This window comes from Mobula birostris, chromosome 2, assembly GCF_030028105.1.
Source record: "Mobula birostris isolate sMobBir1 chromosome 2, sMobBir1.hap1, whole genome shotgun sequence".
Lineage (NCBI taxonomy): Eukaryota > Metazoa > Chordata > Chondrichthyes > Myliobatiformes > Myliobatidae > Mobula > Mobula birostris.
Window position 1 is genome coordinate 3,766,795 of NC_092371.1, and position 20,268 is coordinate 3,787,062.

At 42.2% G+C, this 20,268-nt stretch overlaps 1 protein-coding gene across 1 annotated transcript in view; it reads left to right on the top strand.

Moving 5' to 3' along the window:
* Window positions 1-20,268, top strand: part of iqgap3 (IQ motif containing GTPase activating protein 3) — a 217,613-nt gene that overhangs the window by 130,898 nt on the left and 66,447 nt on the right. Inside the window, exons 24-25 of the mRNA XM_072281088.1 lie at window positions 3,815-3,967; window positions 5,295-5,458. Of these exons, the coding sequence (XP_072137189.1) occupies window positions 3,815-3,967; window positions 5,295-5,458 (317 nt within the window). The remainder of the gene's footprint in view (window positions 1-3,814; window positions 3,968-5,294; window positions 5,459-20,268) is intronic.

Here is a 20,268-nt window from a genome sequence, read left to right on the forward strand (position 1 = left end):
CTAATGTTGAGAAAAGACTGTGACCATTGTTGGATCCTGATACTTGTAATATCAAAATTTCTTCAGAAGTCAAGAAAGCATAAAACTTATTGCTTGTGATCTTTTTGTGAAGTGTTGCAAGAGCAGTAAACAAATGAGAGAGGAACTAAGAGAAAAAGCAAAGACAAAGGAAAAAAGCAGTTGTGGTTGTTTCATACTCAGACTAGAGGTAACAAAATTCAAGTGATAGCAATTAACCTATAAAATAGCCAGATTCTAGTGACATGACACCTGCTACAGAAGGCTAAGAAGCTTCCAGAAAAATACAGAAGCAACTGCACCATAATTACTGGAAAATTCACTGAACAATTACATAGGAAATCTACAGCATAATACAGGCCCTTTGACCCACAAAGCTGTGCCGAACATGTCCTTACCTTAGAAATTACCTAGGGTTACCCATAGCCCTCTATTTTTCTGAGCTCCATGTATCTGTCCAGGAGTCTCTTAAAAGACCCTATCGTATCCGCCTCCACCACTGTCGCTGGCAGCCCATTCCACGCACTCACCACTCTCTGCGTTCAATTTTTTAAAAAACTTACCCCTGACATCTCCTCTGTACCTACTTCCAAGCACTTTAAAACTGTGCCCCCTCGTGCTAGCTATTTCAGCCCTGGGAAAAAGCCTCTGATTATCCACATGATCAATACCTCTCATCATCTTATACACCTCTATCAGGTCACCTCTCATCCTCCATTGCTCCAGGGAAAAAAGGCAGAGTTCACGCAACCTATTCTCATAAGACATCCTTGTAAATCTCCTCTGCACCTTTCCTATGGTTTCCACAACCTTCCTGTAGTGAGGCGACCAGAACTGAACACAGTACTCCACTCTGACCAGGGTCCTATATAGCTGCAACATTACCTCTCAGCTCTTAAACTCAATCCCATGGTTGATGAAGGCCAATGCACCGTATGCATTCTTAACCACACAGTCAACCTATGCAGCAGTTTTGAGTGTCCTATGGACTCGGACGCCAAGATCTCTCAGATCCTCCACACTGCCAAGAGTCTTACCATTGATTCTATATTCTGCCATAATTGACCTACCAAAATGAACCACCTCACACCTATCTGGGTTGAACTCCATCTGCCACTTCTCAGCCCAGTTTTGCATTCTATCAGTGTCCCGCTGTAACTTCTGATAGTACTCCACACTATCCACAATACCCCCAACCTTTGTGTCATCAGCAGGTTTACTAACCCATCCCTCCACTTCCTCATCAAGGTCATTTATAAAAATCACGAAGAGCAAGGGTCCCAGAACAGAACCCTGAGGCACACCACTGGTCACTGACCTCCATTCAGAATATGACCCATCTACAACCACTCTTTGCCTTCTGTGAGCAAGCCAGTTCTGGATCCACAAAGCAATGTCCCCTTGAATCCCATGCCTCCTTACTTTCTCAATAAGCCTTGCATGGGGCATCTTATCAAATGCCCTGCTGAAATCCATATACACTACATCTACTGCTCTTCCTTCATCAATGTGTTTAGTCACATCCTCAAAAAATTCAATCAGGCTTGTAAGGCATGCTGACTATTCCTAATCATATTATGCCTCTCCAAGTGTTCATAAATCCTGCCTCTCAGGATCTTTTCCATCAACTTACCAGCCACTGAAGTAAGAAGTTACATGTATGTAGGTGATTGTATAAAAATATGCACAAGGATAGGAAATTTAAACTACAATAAAAATAGCACCCCAATCCAACACCACCTACCTTATCTATGATCCACATAATTTTATAAACCTCTAATAGATTGTGTGTCAGCTTCCTATGCTCCAGAGAAAACAGTCCCAGCCTATCCAGTCTATCTTCATAATTCAAACTATCCAGTTCAGGCAACGTTCCTGTGAATCTTCTGTGCAATCACATCCTTCCTATAACGTGGCAACCGGATCTATAATTCCAGCCTAGCTTCTATAAACTTTACAGCTCAATTCTGCCCTGTCATTGCTGTCTAGTTTGCTCCTAATGATTCCCTACCCCAAAATTACCTTTCTCTAGAACAGTTCATTTAAAATCTATCTGGGTCTAACTATCGGTCAGTTTTACTTTTATCTTGTGGCTGCATTTCAAATACTAATATTCCAATGAAGCACCTTGAGATATCTTACTACATTAAAGATGCTCAGTATACATCTTCAAAAGCTGATGCCTAGAAAGGTGGCAGGAATCCATCCTGGACATGTTCTACCTCTCCGATGGTAGTAATGAGAAGAGGGCAAGAGCCTGAAAATACACACTCAACATTTTAGGAAAGAAGTCTTCCCCTTCACCGTCAGATTGCTGAACAGTCCATGAACACCACCTCACTATTCTTCTCTCATCAGCTTTCTGAACAGTCTATGAACCTAAGAACACCACCTCACTATCCCTCTGTCGTCAGATCCCTAACCGGTCCATAAACCCATGAACACCACCTCACTATCCCTCTGTCATCAGATTTCTGACCGGTCCATAAACCCATGAACACCACCTCACTATCCCTCTGTCATCAGATTTCTGACCGGTCCATAAACCCATGAACAACACCTCACTATCCCTCTGTCATCAGATTTCTGACCGGTCCATAAACCCATGAACAACACCTCACTATCCCTCTGTCATCAGATTTCTGAATGGTCCATGAACACCACCTCACTATCCCTCTGTCATCAGTTTTCTAACCGGTCCATGAACCCATGAACAACACCTCACTATCCCTCTGTTTTGCTATTACTTTAGTTCTTTTAATGTATTGTTTATTGTAACTTACAGTTTTTTAAAAAAATTATTGCGCTGTACTGCAAAAAAGCAAATTTCCCAGAGTAATCAACAGGAATTCTGCAGATGCTGGAAATTCAAGCAACACACATCAAAGTTGCTGGTGAACGCAGCAGGCCAGCCAGCATCTGTAGGAAGAGGTGCAGTTGACGCTTCAGGCCGAGACCCTTCGTCAGGACTAACTGAAGGAAGAGTGAGTAAGGGATTTGAAAGTTGGAGGGGGAGGGGGAGATCCAAAATGATAGGAGAAGACAGGAGGGGGAGAGATGGAGCCAAGAGCTGGACAGGTGATAGGCAAAAGGAGATACGAGAGGATCATGGGACAGGAGGCCCAGGGAGAAAGACAAGACAAGGGGGAGGGGGGACCCAGAGGACGGGCAAGAGGTATATTCATGGTATGTTCATGGCATGAACATTGACTTCTCTAACTTCCGCTAAGGCCCCACCTCCCCCTCGTACCCCATCTGTTACTTATTTTTATGCACACATTCTTTCTCTCACTCTCCTTTTTCTCCCTCTGTCCCTCTGAATATACCTCTTGCCCATCCTCTGGGTCCCCCCCCCTTGTCTTTCTTCCCGGACCTCCTGTCCTATGATCCTCTCGTATCCCCTTTTGCCTATCACCTGTCCAGCTCTTGGCTCCATCCCTCCCTCTCCTGTCTTCTCCTATCATTTTGGATCTCCCCCTCCAACTTTCAAATCCCTTACTCACTCTTCCTTCAGTTAGTCCTGACGAAGGGTCTCAGCCTGAAACGTCGATTGCACCTCTTCCTACAGATGCTGCCTTTCCCAGCGTACTGTCAGTGGTAATAAACTTGATTCTGATGCTGGAAATATAGGAGCCAATTTGACAATAAATCCTGGTCAGAAATGTTATTGCATTTCTACACTTGTACTGTGACGTGTGTGAGGCGAGTGATTTCACTGGGCAAGTTGAGAATCTTCATTGGCTCCTGTAGTATATCCCAAGGTAGAACCATGATGGACTTTGGTCTTGATTTGTAGGAAGTGGTTTCCCACTGCAAGAAACTGACCAAGAAGAACAAGGGGCAGCTGTCAGACCTGATGGTGATCGACAAACAAAAGGGGATAAAGGCCCTCAGCAGGGAAAAGCGGGAGAAACTGGAGGCCTACCAACATTTCTTCTACCTCCTGCAGGTAATGTTCAAACGACCAAGGTGTCCTCCTCTGCTGTCTTTTGCTTATCCCTCCCAATATTGGGTGAGAGCAGGTTAGGTAAGTCCTGTGACTTTCGTCGCTTAACACAGGATTAATTGGTCAGTCATTCCTGTATCTTCCACCCTGCTGTTAAGCAGTACACTATTAAGTAGTTCCCTGATATGATAAGATGGGCTTTTATTTATTTTGAATTTTGAGAAGTTTAAGATGAATTTCTTTTTGAGAAGTGTATGTATTTTTTAACAATGCTCTTTCCCCAACAACGCAGCCATACAACACAATCCCCCCCAAGCAACTGCTCTTTCAGCCTGTCAGTTCCCTCCTTCGTTTTGAAAAGTGTTTGTTGAACCTTTCAATATGCATCATGACTCTACCCTTCCTGATGACGTTTCACTCCCCACCCCCACTTGATTTCTCTGCAAATGCCTCTCAACTATGTTGCTGTACCTAAACATTTCAATAAGTAATTGGTGAGAATAAAAGCATTGACTTCAATACATAATTATTAAAGGCATCCGTTAGTCTTGCAAGACCATGGATCTGCGCCTGGAAAGTCTTCACTCTCCAGGGCGCAGGCCTGGGCAAGGTTGTATGGAAGACCGGCAGTTATCCATGCTGCAAGTCTCCCCTCTCCACGACACCGATGTTGTCCAAGGGAAGGGCAAGGGCCGATACAGCTTGGCACCGGTGTCGTCGCAAAGCACTGTGTGATTAAGTGCCTTGCTCAAGGACACAACACGTTGCCTCAGCTGGGGCTCGAACTCACAACCTTCAGGTCGCTAGTCGAATGCCTTAACCACTTGGCCATGTGCCCTCAATACATAATATTCAACGAATATTTAGTTGTCAGAAGGTTAAATATGAGGGAACAAATAGAAGATGGCTATATGATGACTCAGGTTGCCTGATGTATTGCATTCTAATCGCTTTTACCTTCCACTCCTCCTGCCCTTTCACCCATGGTCCAATATTCTGTCCTATCAGATTCCTTCTTCAGCTCTTGGACTCTTCTACCTATTACCTCCCAGCTTCTTATTCCATCCTCCCTCCCTCCCTCACCTACCTTTCCAGCTTCTCATTTCATTTCCCTTCCCTCACCCACTATCTTCCCCCTCACCTTTTTTCATCTATCACCTGCTAGCTTAGTACTCCTTCCCCTCCCCTCACCTCCATATTCTGGCTTCTTCCCCCTCCTTTCCTGATGAAGGGTTCTGCCTGAACCATTGACTATTTATTCCTCTCCATAGAGGCTGCCTGACCTGTTGAGTTCCTCACTCCCAGTCTGCTTCTATTTCTCCTATGTCAGACGAAACCGGTCTACCTGGCCAAGCTGATCTTCCAGATGCCTCAGAACAGATCAACCAAGTTCATGGAGTCTGTGATCTTTTCACTCTACAACTACGCATCCAATGAGAGGGAGGGCTACCTGCTATTGCGTCTGTTCACCACAGCCCTTCAAGAGGAGGTTAGGTACGTGCTTGCGACGCCCACCAATAAGGCCTATTTGACGTATTTTAAGATAATTAAACAATTAGATAGACTCTGAGGTGGGGCTGCTAGATAGGGAGATGCAAAGCCAGGTGGGCCTTTTCTGGGCCTCTCTAGAAATGTGGCTGGTTAGCCCTTCTCTAACAGCTACTGGATTGCGCAGTGATAAACTAGCGTTTCCCTGTCTTAGTAAGTCTAAGGTGTATACAACTTTGGTCCCACCAAATCTGCGAGATTGGGATATCTCACCCACCTAAGCCCCGGTCTGTCTGAATGCTGTGTGATTTACTGCTCTGCTATTCAGCATAAAATAAGAGATCGTACACTGCATGCAATTATAAAGAAGTGTGTTTGTGAATGTTAACTTGCCCGAAGAGCTAGTAAAGAAAAGAGAGAAAAAAAACCAAAAGGCCCCATTCTAATTAATCAGTCAAATGTGCACAGGTTGGCAGACCTCCATGCCTGGGCTCCATCGAAACGTATTTTCCCACCACTACGACCAGTTCTCTTCAGCATCTTTTCTTCTCCGTCTCCCACTGAACAAAGAACAAGACCCACCACCGGTGTCAGTCACAAAACCGTTCCCCCAGCCTTTTCCAGAACCTTGTTTTCATTCCACTCTCCTGATTAGATGGCCCACATTCCTAAGCATCCCTTATTTCCCACAGTAACCCAAACACTGCTTCTACAAACCCCACCCCCACCAAAATAGTCATGTCCTCATGACTTGAAATAAATCATCCTTTCCTCCTTGATAACAGTTTTCAAAGAAATTTCATGATGTCAAAACCTCCAATCCATTTGTAAATGGTAGTGACATATCTCACTAGTGGAATAGGCACAACGCTCTGTTCTCCCGGTGTGACGTAGGCCGCCTATCTGAGGGTTTCCAGATTCTTTGAGACCTCCTTATCCCCATAATCTACTTCTTCAGTTTTGGGCATTCTCTGGGATCTTTCCTGTCTACATGAAGAGGCCTCTCCCTGTCCATTACTCGTGCCTTCTGGCAACTCAAGACCCCTTCACTTAGCAGGACTCGGCTTCATTTCAGTTACTTTAGAGCTCAGTCTCCCTTCTTTGTCCAGCTGCAAGCCTGCCTGTCCACTGCTAGTTCCCCCCCCCCACACACCTCTCCATTTCATCTGCATCAGAGTGGGGAGGTTTGGGAATCTCTTTGTCAATTACTGGGGAGTTTGCATAGGGTAGCATATACCATACTCCCATTTCCTCTTCCTCTGAGTCTGTACCAAATTCAGTGGTTAAGTCCTTTCCACTACTTGTCCTTCCGTACTCCCATATCGCCACAGGGTCTCCTTGCTAGGTGTAGGGTCCACGTCAGGCTCTGGGTGAACACGTATCTCTTGTCCCAGAGGTAGATGGTGGTTCAGATGGAGAATCTTGACAGGTCCATTCCCATCCTCTGGTTTCACGCGCATATCTGGACTCTCCACTATGTAAGACATAGCCACGCACGCTCAACCAGCTTGTGCTTCCCTGGTAGCCCCAAATTCTTTATGAGAACTCTGACTCTGGGTATCTAAGTTGGGAGAATTTTTCATCTTTTGATCATATTTCCTTGATTCTGTTTGGTAGCGGAGACCTCTGTTAGTTCTTAAGCCTTTTGCAGTATCCTCCTCATGTCAGACACGTACTTCAGATAGGTCTTCTGTGGTAAATCTTCCCCACCAGTCCGAAGACAAAGGTCAATACGTAACCTCGCTTCATATCCAAACATCAAAGAATATGGCGAGTATCCCGTAGCTTCATTCTGTGTACAGTTGTAGCACTGGACCAGCTGCCCAATATGCTGATTCCTGTTTGTTCTTCTCACTGATCTCCATGGTTCCGAGCATGTCTAGTAATGTCTGGTTGAACCTCTTGGGCTGAGGATCACCTTCTCGACTCCAAGCATGCTTAGTAACTCATGAATGAGCCTTCTCTCAAAATGCCTTTCCTGATCACTATGTATCTGTCTGGGAAGGCCATAACGAGCAAAATGCTTCTCCCATAATACTTTGGCCATGGTGGATACCCTCTGATCCTTTGTAGGGAAGGCTTGAGCATATCTGGTGTAGTAGTAGTCCGTAGTAACCAAGGCATTTGCCGAGTTGCTAGAATCAGGCTGTATGGAGGGGAAATCCATACATGCCCGATCAAGTGGCCCCGCACTCTGCAAATGGGATAGAGGACCGGCCCTTGTAGGCAGCGTCTTCCTCCAAATATATTGAATGCATGACTTGCTGTACTTTTCGACCTATGGCTTCATTCAGGGCCAGTAGAACAGATCTCTGACCAATCATTAGGTCTTGTCAAACCCCAAATGACCTGAATCACCATAAAGTGACTTCAACACAATCCTCTGATACTTCTCAGGCAGAACTAACGGGGAGCGCTGAGGTCTGTCTGGAGGCGATGTGACCTGGTATAGAATCTGGTTCCTCAATTCCAGTTTGTTCCATTCTTTCAGCAGTAGAGATACAGCAGGGTCTTCCATCTTTTCAGCTTGGGCCACATCCCCTTCCATAACAGATGAGTAAACGGTACCTATACAAGGGTTATCTCACTGAGCAGCAGCCACTTCCCCTGGACCCAACTCTTTGTATTCAGAGCGGCCAGGTTCCAGTAAGCTTGTGGAATGACACAACCAGAAGCTCCCAAACGATCCACTGCTCAATCCTGCCCTTGCCTTGCCGCTGACTTCTCTGTGATGGAAAATAGGCAAATTGCTTTAAATTCAGGGGTAGGGTGCTCTCCCACTCTCCACTCACTCCTAGCCCTTCATGCACCCGCCAGGACAAAGCATCCACATCAATGTTCCTGCTCCCCGGCTGGTACTTCAGGCTGAAATCATAGGCAGACAATGCCGCCAACCAACGATGGCCTGTGGCATCCAATTTTGCTGAGGTCAGGGACAGTCAATGGATTGTTGTCCGTTCTCAACTCTTAGCTTATCCACCACAGCCCATTTCAATGTCAGAAACTCCAATTTGTGTGTGGGGTAGTTTCTCTTGGAGCTTGACAGTCTCCGTCTGACGACAGTGACAGATCTCAGCTGTGTGCCCTGATCCTGATACGGAACGCTCCCGAGCGTGCTGCTAGACATGCCCTCAATGCATACAGCAATTGGCATGTCCAATCAAGCACCACCACAGGCGCTTTAGTCAGCCACTCCTTCAGCAACTGAAAGGCCTCTTATGTTTTTCATCCCATTTTGCTCCAAAGGACTAAAATCATCTTTACCATCTTCTCCGTTCGTCCTCCTTCCGTTCTTCCCAAGGGATGGTAACCGCACAGAAGCTGATTCAAAGGCTGAATCACTGTAGAGTAGCCCTTCACAAGCCTCTGATAGTACCCACAGAATCCATGAAACGAGTGTAGAGCGCTCACGTTCTTGGGCCTTGGCCGTGTGGTCACCGTCTCTATCTTTGACAAATCCATAACTACTCCATTCCGTGACACTATGTGCCAACATAGGTGACAGACATCTTGCAGAACTGGCACTTTTCCAGCTTTCAGGCAGCCTGACACCTGCAGTAGCCTTGCCTTGTGCTCTTCCAGGGTTCTCCAGGTACAGCAGCGCCTCAGGCAAGTTCATATCCCCAACAGTTTTCTCCATAACACAGTGGAAAGTAGCCAGAGCTCCTGATATGCCCTGGGGCATCCTTTCAAACTGAAAGAATCCAAGTGGACATTGAATGTTGTCTTCTCCTTGTCAGCCTCAGTCATGGGTATCTGATAAATCCTTGGGTCCAGTACACTGAAACACATCACTCCACTCAGCAGACAATGTGTGTCGGTTCAGAGTCCAATAGTCTCTTTCAATATTTTTATTAGTTTCTACATAAAAGAATACAGAGTACAAGATGATATATATTATAAATCAAAAAAGATAAAATAATTCCAAATACATTATATTAAAAACACACTTGCAATCACATTACCCTATATTCATGTAAATTAAATTAAATCGTAATATTGAAATGTAATAATTTTATTATACAGGAAAAAAATCTAAACCCACTACCAAGATCAAAGCTGTTTGGTAAAGAAAGAAAAAAGGAAAAAAAAATCCTTATCATAAAGTGAAATATGTTATTAGCTGCCATCTGTACTTTAACAGCAAGTTAAAGGTTTTGAAAATAGTTCAAAAATGGTCCCCACAATGTTTGAAAGTCTTGACTAGATTCAGAAATTGAACAACAGATCTTCTCTAAATTTAAGCATGACATAACATCACATAACCATTGAGCGTGAGTAGGCAGAACAACATCCTTCCATTTAAACAAGATCGCCCTCCTAGCTATAGGAGAAGTAAACTCCAAAATATGCAAATCAGATGTCTCCAAAGTAGTATCTTTTCTTCCAACAATACCGAATAAGGCAGTCAACAGGTTAGGCTTAATATTTACCTTAAAAAGTACCGAGAAAGTTTGGAATACTCCCTTCCAGTATCTTTCAAGACTCAGACATGTCCAAAACATGTGAATTAATGAAGTTTCTCCATTGTTACATCTATCACAAAAGGGAAATATATCCAAATAAAAATGAGATAGCTTATCCTTAGTCATATGAGCCCTATGGACCACTTTAAATTGTAGGAGGGAGTGGCGGGCACATAACGAAGAAGTGTTAACCAATTTAAAAATTTCATTCCAAGTTTCCTCAGAAATTGAAGTCTGTAAATCTTGTTCCCAGAGATTTTTAATTTTGTCTAAAGGAGAATTTCTCATTCCCAACAACATGCCATAAGTATTGGATATTGAACCATTATGAAAGGGTTTCAAATTAGAAATTACATCTAATAAGTCCTTGTCGGGACTATTAGGAAATGAATATAATTGAGAACGCAGAAAGTCTCTAATTTGTAGATATTGGAAAAAGTAGGTTTTTGGTAAGCTATATTTAGCTGACAATTGCTCAAATGAAAGGAGACTTCCTCAAACAAACAAATCCTGGAAGCATTCAACACCCAACCTATCCCATTCTTTAAAAACTGTATCGGTCATAGAGGGTTTAAAAAAATAATTAGAAAAAATGGAACTTGAAAAAGAAAATCCCATTAAGCCAAAATATTTTCTAAATTGTACCCAGATCTTCAACGTATGTTTAACTGACAAATTATCAGTTAATTTACTTAAGGATAAAGGAAGTGAGAATCCAAGAAGAGAAATGATAGAAAATTTATTAACAGAGTTAGCTTCTAGAGAAACCCATATCGGACAGTCCTCACGATTAATATAATATGACCAAAACGTAAGATTTCGTAAATTGACTGCCCAATAATAAAACCCTAAAATTTGGTAAAGCTAAGCCTCCATTCTTTTTAGCTTTTTGAAGATGAACTTTATTTAGTCGAGAATGTTTATTTTTCCGTATATGAAAAGATATAACAGAATCAGGAGAGTCAAAAAAGGATTTAGGAATAAAAATGGGTAAGGCCTGAAAAAGGTATATAAATTTAGGTAAAATATTCATTTTAATAGAGTTAATTCGGCCAATAAGCAATAACGAAAGGGGTGACCAGTTTGATAGTGCCCTTTTTACATAATTCAGAAGGATAACAAAATTTTCTTTAAGTAGGTGTTTATAATTCTTAGTAATTGTTACACCCAAATAAATAAATTGATTTCTTACAATTTTGAAAGGAAGGTTAGTATTGATTGATACCAAATTATTCAAAGGAAAAAGTTCACTCTTATGTAAGTTCAGTTTTTATCCTGAAAACTGGCTAAAGCAAGAGAGTAAGGAAAGTGCAGCAGGTAACAAAGTCTCGACATTAGAAATAAAAAGCAATAGGTCATCAGCATAAAGTGAAACTTTATGGATAGTACCTCTCCTTAAAATACCAATAATATCATTAGATTCTCGAAAAGCAGTGGCTAAGGGTTCTAAGGCCAGATCAAAGAGCAAAGGGCTCAAGGGACAACCTTGTCTAGTTCTATGTTGAAGTTTAAAAGGTTTGGAATCCTGAAAATCAGTAAGAACCCGAGCAGAGGGAGATAAATAAAGTAATTTAATCCATTGAATAAAATTGGGCCCAAAATTAATTTTTCTAAGGTTTTAAATAAATAATTCCATTCAACCTGATCGAAACCCTTCTCAGCGTCTAAAGATATCACACATTCCGATATCCTCTTAGAAGGAGAATAAATAACATTTAATAAACGATGAATATTAAAGTGGGAATATTGATTTTTAATAAATCCAGTCTGATCATCAGAAATGGTAGATGGTAAAATATTTTCAATCCTAAGGGCCAAAACTTTGGATAGAATTTTAGTATCAATATTAAGTAAGGAAATTGGTCTGTATGAAGAGCATTCAGTTGGGTTCTTATTCTTTTTAAGGATAAGCGAAATAGAAGCTTCATAGAAAGATTGTGGCAACCACCCAACTTAAAGGAATCCGAAAAAACTAAACATAAATGTGGTATAAGCAGTAAGGAAAACGCATTATAAAATTCTGCAGAAAATCCATCAGGACCCAGAGCCTTCCCCAAGTGCAATGAATGTATAGCCTCGACAATTTCCTCATAAGAATTAGGTTGATCCAACTGTTCATGGTTATCAATGGAAAGTGTAGGAATGTTTAATTGGTCTAAAGTATTATTCATGATAGTATTATCTTTAGGAGGGTCAGAACTATAAAGTTTAGAATAGAATTCCTTAAAGATATCATTTATTTCTGAATGATCAGTTGTCCTAATTAGCTTTACAAATTTCTTTTATTTGCCGTTTAGCTATAAAGGTTTTTAATTGGTTAGCCAGTAATTTACCTGTTTTGTCTCCATGAATATAAAATTGACTTTTATGTTTTAGCAGTTGAGTTTCAATTGGATAAGTTAAAAGAAGATTGTATTTAGTTTGAATTTCAACACACCTTTTATATAAAGCAGGATCTGGAGTTGTGGCATATTTTTGGTCTAGTTGTTTAAACTGATTAACTAACTCAATTATCTCTTTATTAGCTTTTTTCTTGACACTTGCAGTATATGAAATAATTTGTCCTCTAAGATAGGCCTTAAAAGCATCCCATATAATAAAACTAGAAGTCTCTTCCAGCGTATTCTCTTCAAAAAAAAAGAATAATTTGTCTCTCCAGCAGTTTTAAAAAATCCTTATCAGATAACAAAGTTAGATTAAAGCGCCAAGATCTGTTTGTTTGAGGAAGATCAAGGAGATTTAAAGATAAAAGCACAGGGGCATGATCTGAGACAGCAATCTCTTTATATTCACAGGATCAAACTAATGGAATCATTTGGCTATCAATAAAAAAATAATCAATCCTGGAATACGTATGGTGGACATGAGAAAAAAACGAATACTCCCTGTCTAGTGGATGTAAAAAAACTTCATACATCAACAATACCACATTTCATTAGAAAAACAAAGCTGATTTATTAAGTGTCGCTGGTTTAAAAGATGACCGATCTAAAGCTGGATCTAACCAGCAATTAAAGTCTCCTCCCATCACCAATGAGTAAAGGCTCAAATCTGGCAAAAACGGGAAAACAAAACGCTCAAGGAATTCTGGGTCATCTGTATTCGGGACGTACAGATTAGCAAATACCATTAATTTATTATCTAATTTTCCTGACACTGACAAAATGCCCATTAGTATCAGACACTACTTTATGTTGGACAAAGGGAACTGTATTATCTATAAAGATCGAAACTTCCCTAGATTTAGGATGAAAAGCGGAATGAAAATGTAGCCCTCTCCATCTACTGAAAAGGCGTATATTGTCACAATTACATACATGAGTTTCTTGTAGAAAAATAATTGGAACCTTAAGTTTTTTAATATACGCAAAAATCTTATTCCGTTCCACAGGGTGATATAATCCTTTCACGTTAAGACTAAGTAAGTTAATAGTTTGATCCATTTTTAATACTATTTAATAGAAAGGTTAAAGTAATAACCACTTGAATGTATATTAAAACCAAACGATAAACCTTGAAATGTGGTAACCAAGCAACAGATTTAGCTAAAAATCCAAAACATCTTCCAGAAAAAAAAACCCATCCCTCCCACCCTCCTCCCAAAGTCGGAAAGCCGGCCAAAAGAAAGCCGACAGCTAAATCTAATGATGTCACCCTCCCAAAAAAGCCTACTGGTTTAGCTCCTAATTAGTTTCAAGGTTAACTGCATCCCAACCTAGACAAAGAAAAAAACTTAACCCTCATAACAAGAACACATATAGATTAATTATTACAGTTTCAAAATGATAAAATGAAAAATACCCAAACTAAGCCTTATTGACAGAAAAAAACCTCAGGAAAAGTAAGTATAATATAAAATAATAAAAAACCTATCAAAATTCAAAACATTAAGTTGTTAAAATCTTGTTCTCTAAGAAAAGCACTTAAAGTTTCAAAAGGAGTTAGCTACAAAGGTATACCGAAAGTAAAAGCAGCAATTATTCATGTAGAAAGGTACTGAACAGTTAATCTTCTGATTTTAAGAATTTCTGAGCTTCTTCACTCGAATGAAACCATTCCTTAGAGCCATTCTTCAGTATAATTCTGAGCTGAGCAGGATAACGAAGAGAAGGTGTGAAACCTTTGTTTAAAAAGTTCTGACAGAACCGTTTTGAACTTAGCACGCTCATTCATGACCTTGGGTGAAAAATCCTCGATGGTGTTCCTGACAATCACTGTCATCCTGTTCACCTGTACAACTGAGGGCTTCTGCTGTTCAGGCCTCACCAGTACCTCAACAGGTAAGCCTGACTCCTCTTAATGGTCTTCCGGAGCATCCACTAAGAGGGCCTCGGCCTCAGGCATTCTGGGAAATTTGGGGCTTCCTGTCACCCTAGCTACTTCCCCAGGCCATAACATGACTGGTTTGGACTTGGTGTACCACACAGTTCCTCATTTGTGCTCATCATCCAGCTTAGGAAAGGCATGTACTTCCTCAAAAGCAGCTCTGAACACTGAGTGAATAGACAAGGTTTTCGGAAGGCTCTCTCCAACTTTATCCTTGCAAGCTCCCACTAGCTTCCTCACAATAGGAGTATTTGTTCCCACAAGAATCGAAGCTTCACCCTTCTCGACTGGGTCTGGGCAAACCAACACTAAGGTATCAAGGACCTCAGCTATTCCCATATCTGCCTCCTAAAACACCAGCTTCAACAACAAGCAGTCATCATACGGGTAGTCAAGAATACTGAGGTCCCCAAAGCTCTAGCGCACTGAGTGGCATCATTGGTAAATGCGTCAAATACCGGTTGTAGAAAGATCTGTACAACAGAGTAACCCAAGAACCAGTGTCAAGTATGGCTCTAGCATAAATACCCTCGATCCGTGGGGATACACTGCAGCTTGGCCCCACTTAGCCTTCGAGAATAGGGTTTCTCACCGTAGTGTCCTCCTCGATGCATTGAATGGAATGTATTCCTCCTGAGACGCCAGGCTGTTCCCTCACTGGGTCTGTTCAAAGTTTCCCAACTTCCCTTTCTGCTTAAGTAGCTGTGGGCTCACTCTCCGATGGTTTTCCCATTCTTCACACTCCCACCTGAAGCCTCCCTCCTCACCACAATTGTAACAGGCAATACCAGCACTCCCCTTTTCCAGTAACCCCGTTCAATAGCAGCCCTCTAAAACATGCTCCTAAGCCCCATCATAAGTTCCATTGGGCTTCCTGTTGTGCCAAAGTTGTTTTCTAGTGCTTGCATGTAGGTTGTGGAAGTAGCTAAGGGGTTTTCTGTCTTTAAGGACCTCACAAATTCAGCAGCTGGACTGGTAGACTTTCTACCAGTCACTGTCTTTACACATTATCAGAGCACTGCCACTCATCCAGCATCTGAGAGGTCTGCTCCGCCCAAGTCTCATAATCCTCCTCACCCTAGGGTGTGGGCTTCACTCCCAAGAACATCCTCAGCCTACAATAAGTTTGACTCTCTGCCGGTGCACTTTGACATTTATCCACCGTGAACGTAAGGGCAGATACCTACTCAGAATTTTCACCTCTCGCCGGAAGAAGCTTTAGACTTTCCACATCAGACCACTCCATCCCCTCACTCCGCAGAAACAAGAAAGCCTCTGCCCGCAGCTACAGGAAACTGCTTCTAATTCGGCACTCTCGCCTATACTCCCCTTCCTTAGGAAGTATGGATGGCCCACGGCCCTGTCTCTCCTGGGACCCCAATGGTACCAGGCAGATCCACTCCCATTACGTCACTGCTGGTCTGAACTAGCACTACATCTTTCCCCTCTGTTTGGTCAAATTTCCGCTTCATGATTGTAACTTTTCCTAATGATTTAACAGTGCTTAAAACCCTAAGTTACCATTTATCTGGGCTGTGGATAACCACCCTGCTTAGAACACAAGCATTAGCTAGAGGTAATCTCTTTGAGTTGCACCAACGCTTGACCTTTGTGGCGTTCATAACCACTTTCCTGGGCAATAGTTTAACACGGGCTTAACCGCAAACCCACTTAATCAATTTTTGGGCAATCACAACGTTCAACAAATTCAATCAGAGACGATACCCCTACATGAAACCTTTTTATGGGTGTTTCTTGAAATGCAGCTGGTTAGTCCCTCGTGAACAGCCACTGGATTCCGGGGTGATAAACCCACCTTTCTCCGACTTCATACGTCTATGGCCAAATCCATGAGATCGGAATATTCGCCCCGTTTGTGTGAATCCTGTGTGATTTACTGCCCTGCAATAACCAGTCAGCATAAAATAACAGACCGCACACTGCATACAATTATAAAGTATGTTTGTGAATGTTAACTTAACCAAAGAGTTAGTAGAGAAAAGTAAGAAAGAAAAGCATCAAAAAGGGCCCATTATAATTAATCAGTCAAATGTGCAAAGGTTGGAGCTCAAATTTTCCAAAAGCTATGTTTATCCTCCACAGACTTCTGTGCCTGGGCCCATCGAATCGCGTTTCCCCACTGGATTGAATCCTATGTCTGGTTCTCTCCAACGTCCATCTCTGCCTGAACAAAGACCAAGACCCATCACCAGTGTCAGTCACAAAACCGCTCCCCCTGCCTTCTCCCTGTTCCACTCTCCTGATTGAATTGCCATGTTCCTAAGCATCCCTCATCTCCCACAGTAACCCAAACACTTCTTCTGCAGAAAGACTTTTACATGAAATACCCTACAACATTAGCAGTAAAACCTTTACCAATGCGTTATGTAAGATTAGAACCAGGTCACTTAGCACTTCCTGACACAAAGGGCAGTGGAAATTATTACCCTTAAGCAGTTGTCAGGGTCAGGATGTTGATTAATTTCTGGGACTTTAAGGGTTACAGACTAAGATGATTAAGTGGATTTTTGCTGATGTCTTGCTGGAGTTAACTCATTTGAAGTATCCAGCCACGGACCATTTCACTGTAAAGGCATTGCAGGTTACCCCAGGTCGTCATTTGACCTCACATCGGTACATTTAGCAGAATCGCCACTTCACGGCTTCAGTGACACGAGATTCTCTCCTGACCTCAGATGCTGTCCATGTGGACTGCTCACATCCTCCCCATGACTGTCTGAGATTCTTCCAGGTCCTCTGGTTTTCTCCCACATCAGAAAGATATACAAGTTAATTGTTGCCTTTGTGTGGATGATGGGTAGAATCTGGTGGGAATTGATAGGAAGATGGAGAGAATAAAATGAAGCTGGGTGTAAATGGGTGGTTAGACCATAAGACATAGGAGCAGACTTAGGCCTTTCAGTCCATCAAGTCTGCTCCACCACTCCATCATGGCTGATTTATTATCCCCCTCAACCCATTGTCCTGCCTCCTTACTTTGACATTTTGTTGATAGTCAGCACAGTGGTGATGGGCCAAAGGACCTATTTTAGACCATAAGGTACAGGAGCAGAATTAGGCCACTTGGCCTACTGAGTCTGCTCTGCAATTTCGTCATGGCTGATCTATTTTCCCTCTCAGACCCAATTTCCTGCCTTCTCCCTGTATCCCTTCATGCCCTGACTAATCAATAATCTATTAACCTCCGCCTTACGAGTACCCAATTAGTTGACCTCCAAAGCCACCTGTGGTAACAAATTCTGCAGATTCACCACTCTCAGGCTAAAGAAATTTCTCCTCATCTCTGTTCTAAAAGGATGCCCCTCTATTCTGAGGCTGTGTTCTCTGGTCTTAGACTCCCCCACCATAGGAAACATCCTCTCTATTGAAGCCTTTCAGCATTCAATAGGCCTCAATGAGGTCACCTTTCATTCTTCTGAATTCCAGTGAGTAGAAGCCCAGAGCCATCAAACTCTCCTCATATGACAAGCCATTCAATCCCAGAATTATTTTTGTAAATCTCTTGAACCATCTCCAATGTCAGCACATCCTTTCTTTGATAAGGGGCCCAAAACTGAGCACAATACTCCAAGTGCCTCACCAGCGTTTTATAAAGCCTCAGAATTACATCCTTGCTTTTATATCTAATCCTCTCGAAATGAATCCTCACACTTGCCTTCCTCACCGCTGACTCAACCTGCAAATTAACCTTTTGGGAATCCTACACAAGGACTCCCAAGTCCCTTTATACCTTAGATGTTTGAATTTTCTCTCCATTCAGAAAATAATTTACCCTTTTATTTCTTCTACCAAATTGCATAACCATATACTTCCAGACACTGTATTCCATCTGCCACTTCTTTGCCCATTTTCTTATATCTTAAGTCCTTCTGTACCCTTTCTACTTCCTCAAAACTACCCACCTTTCTTAGAAACATCCTCAAACTTGGCCACAAAGCAATAAATTCTGATATCCAAATCATTTACAGATAATGTTAAAAGAAGCAGTCCCAACACAGACCCTTGTGGAACTCCACTAGTAACAGGCAGCCAACCAGAAAAGGCTCCCTTCTTCCCAGTCTTTTCCTCCTGCCAATCATCCAATGTTCTATTCATGCTAGTATTTTTCCTGTAACATCTGGGGCACTTAACTTATGTGTGACACCTTGTCAAAGACCTGAAACATCAACCAATTCTCCTATGTCAATATGGCTTGTTATTTGTTAAAATAATTCCGAATGATTTGTCAGACAAAATTTTCCCTTAAGGAAACCATGCTGAATATGGCCTATTTTATCATGTGCCTGCAAGTACCCCAAAACCATATTCTTAATAATCAACTCCAACATCTTCCCAATCACTGAGGTCAGACTAGCTGCCCTCTAATTTACTTTCTTGTACCTCTCTCCCTTCTTGACAAGTGGAGTGACATTTGCAATTTTCCATTCCTCTGGAACTATTCCAGTATCTAGTGATTCTTGCAAGATCATTATTAATGCTTCCACAATCTCTTCAGCCACCTCTTTCAGAACCCTGGTTTTGAAATCATCTGGTCCAGGTGACTTATCTACCTTCAGACCTGTCAGTTTCCCAAGAACCTTCTCCCTAATAATGGCAACTTCACACACTTCTGCTTTCAGACACTCTCGAACCTCCTAGTGTCTTCCACAGTGAAGGCTAATGCAAAATATTTATTCAGTTTGTACATAATTTCCTTGTCCCCCATTAATACCCCTCCAGTATCATTTTCCAGCGGTCCATTTTCTACTCTTGCCTCTCTTTTTACGCTTTATGAATCTGAAGAAAGCTTTTTTATATTTTTGACCAGCCTATCTTCATATTTCATCTTCCTTATTCATGACTTTCCTGTGCTCTGTGCCTCTATGATGGCTATGATTGGTCTGTGAGGGTTGTACACAACAGCTTTGTAATCCACATTGACTACTAAATTGTACTGAGGGGCTTTCTGGCCTTGCATGGTTTAGTGCTGTGGTGAGCACTGTTTTATTAGCATATCAGTTTTCTTTAGCTTGCATTTGGATTTTAATATTATATGGTGTTGCAATGAGAGCCCCATGCTGTGTGTGTTTTGTCAGATGTGCAATACAAATGGGTCCTCTGCCAAATAGCCCAGTGTGGTGCATCCAAACTAAATTAGAGAAGGTAGAATTTAGGCACATGAGCTGTAGGCTGCATTGCTTACTGATTCCAGAGATGGCTGAGTGTGGACAGTGTTGAGGACAAGGCTGTTTATCACCTCTGAGTGAGGTATTCATGTTTATTTATCACACGAACATCGAAACGCAGTGAAATATGTCGTTTGCGTTAACAACAAATGCGCCTAAGAGTGTGCTTGGGACAGCCGGCAAGTGTTGCCACACATTCCAGTGCCAACATGATATGCCTACAATGCTTGGCAAGAGCAACAATAAACAAAACGACAGCCCTCTTGCTTCCACCCACCTCAAGCTTTGTCACCTGGCTAAGTATCTCCGTATCTCCTTGTGCACCTCAGTGATTCCACTCCTCAGGAGAGATCCTCAGAAGAGATCCAGGATCAGAGATTAAGGGAGCTAGGGCTTTACTCTTTGGAGAAGAGGAGGATGAGAGGAGACATGATAGAGGTGTACAAGATAATAAGAGGAATAGATAGAGTGGATAGCCAGCTCCTCTTCCCCAGGGCACCACTGCTCAATACAAGAGGACATGGCTTTAAGGTAAGGGGTGGGAAATTCAAGGGGGATATTAGAGGAAGGTTTTTTACTTAGAGAGTGGTTGGTGTGTGGAATGCACTGCCTGAGTCAGTGGTGGAGGCAGATACACTAGTGAAGTTTAAGAGACTACTAGACAGGTATATGGAGGAATCTAAGGTGGGGGCTTATATGGGAGGCAGGGTTTGAGGGTCGGCACAACATTGTGGGCCGAAGGGCCTGTACTGTGCTGTACTATTCTATGTTCTATGTTCTATATCTCGCTGGCTTAGTGCATTGAGTGAAATGCAAGCTGGTGAGTGTTGAACGCAGG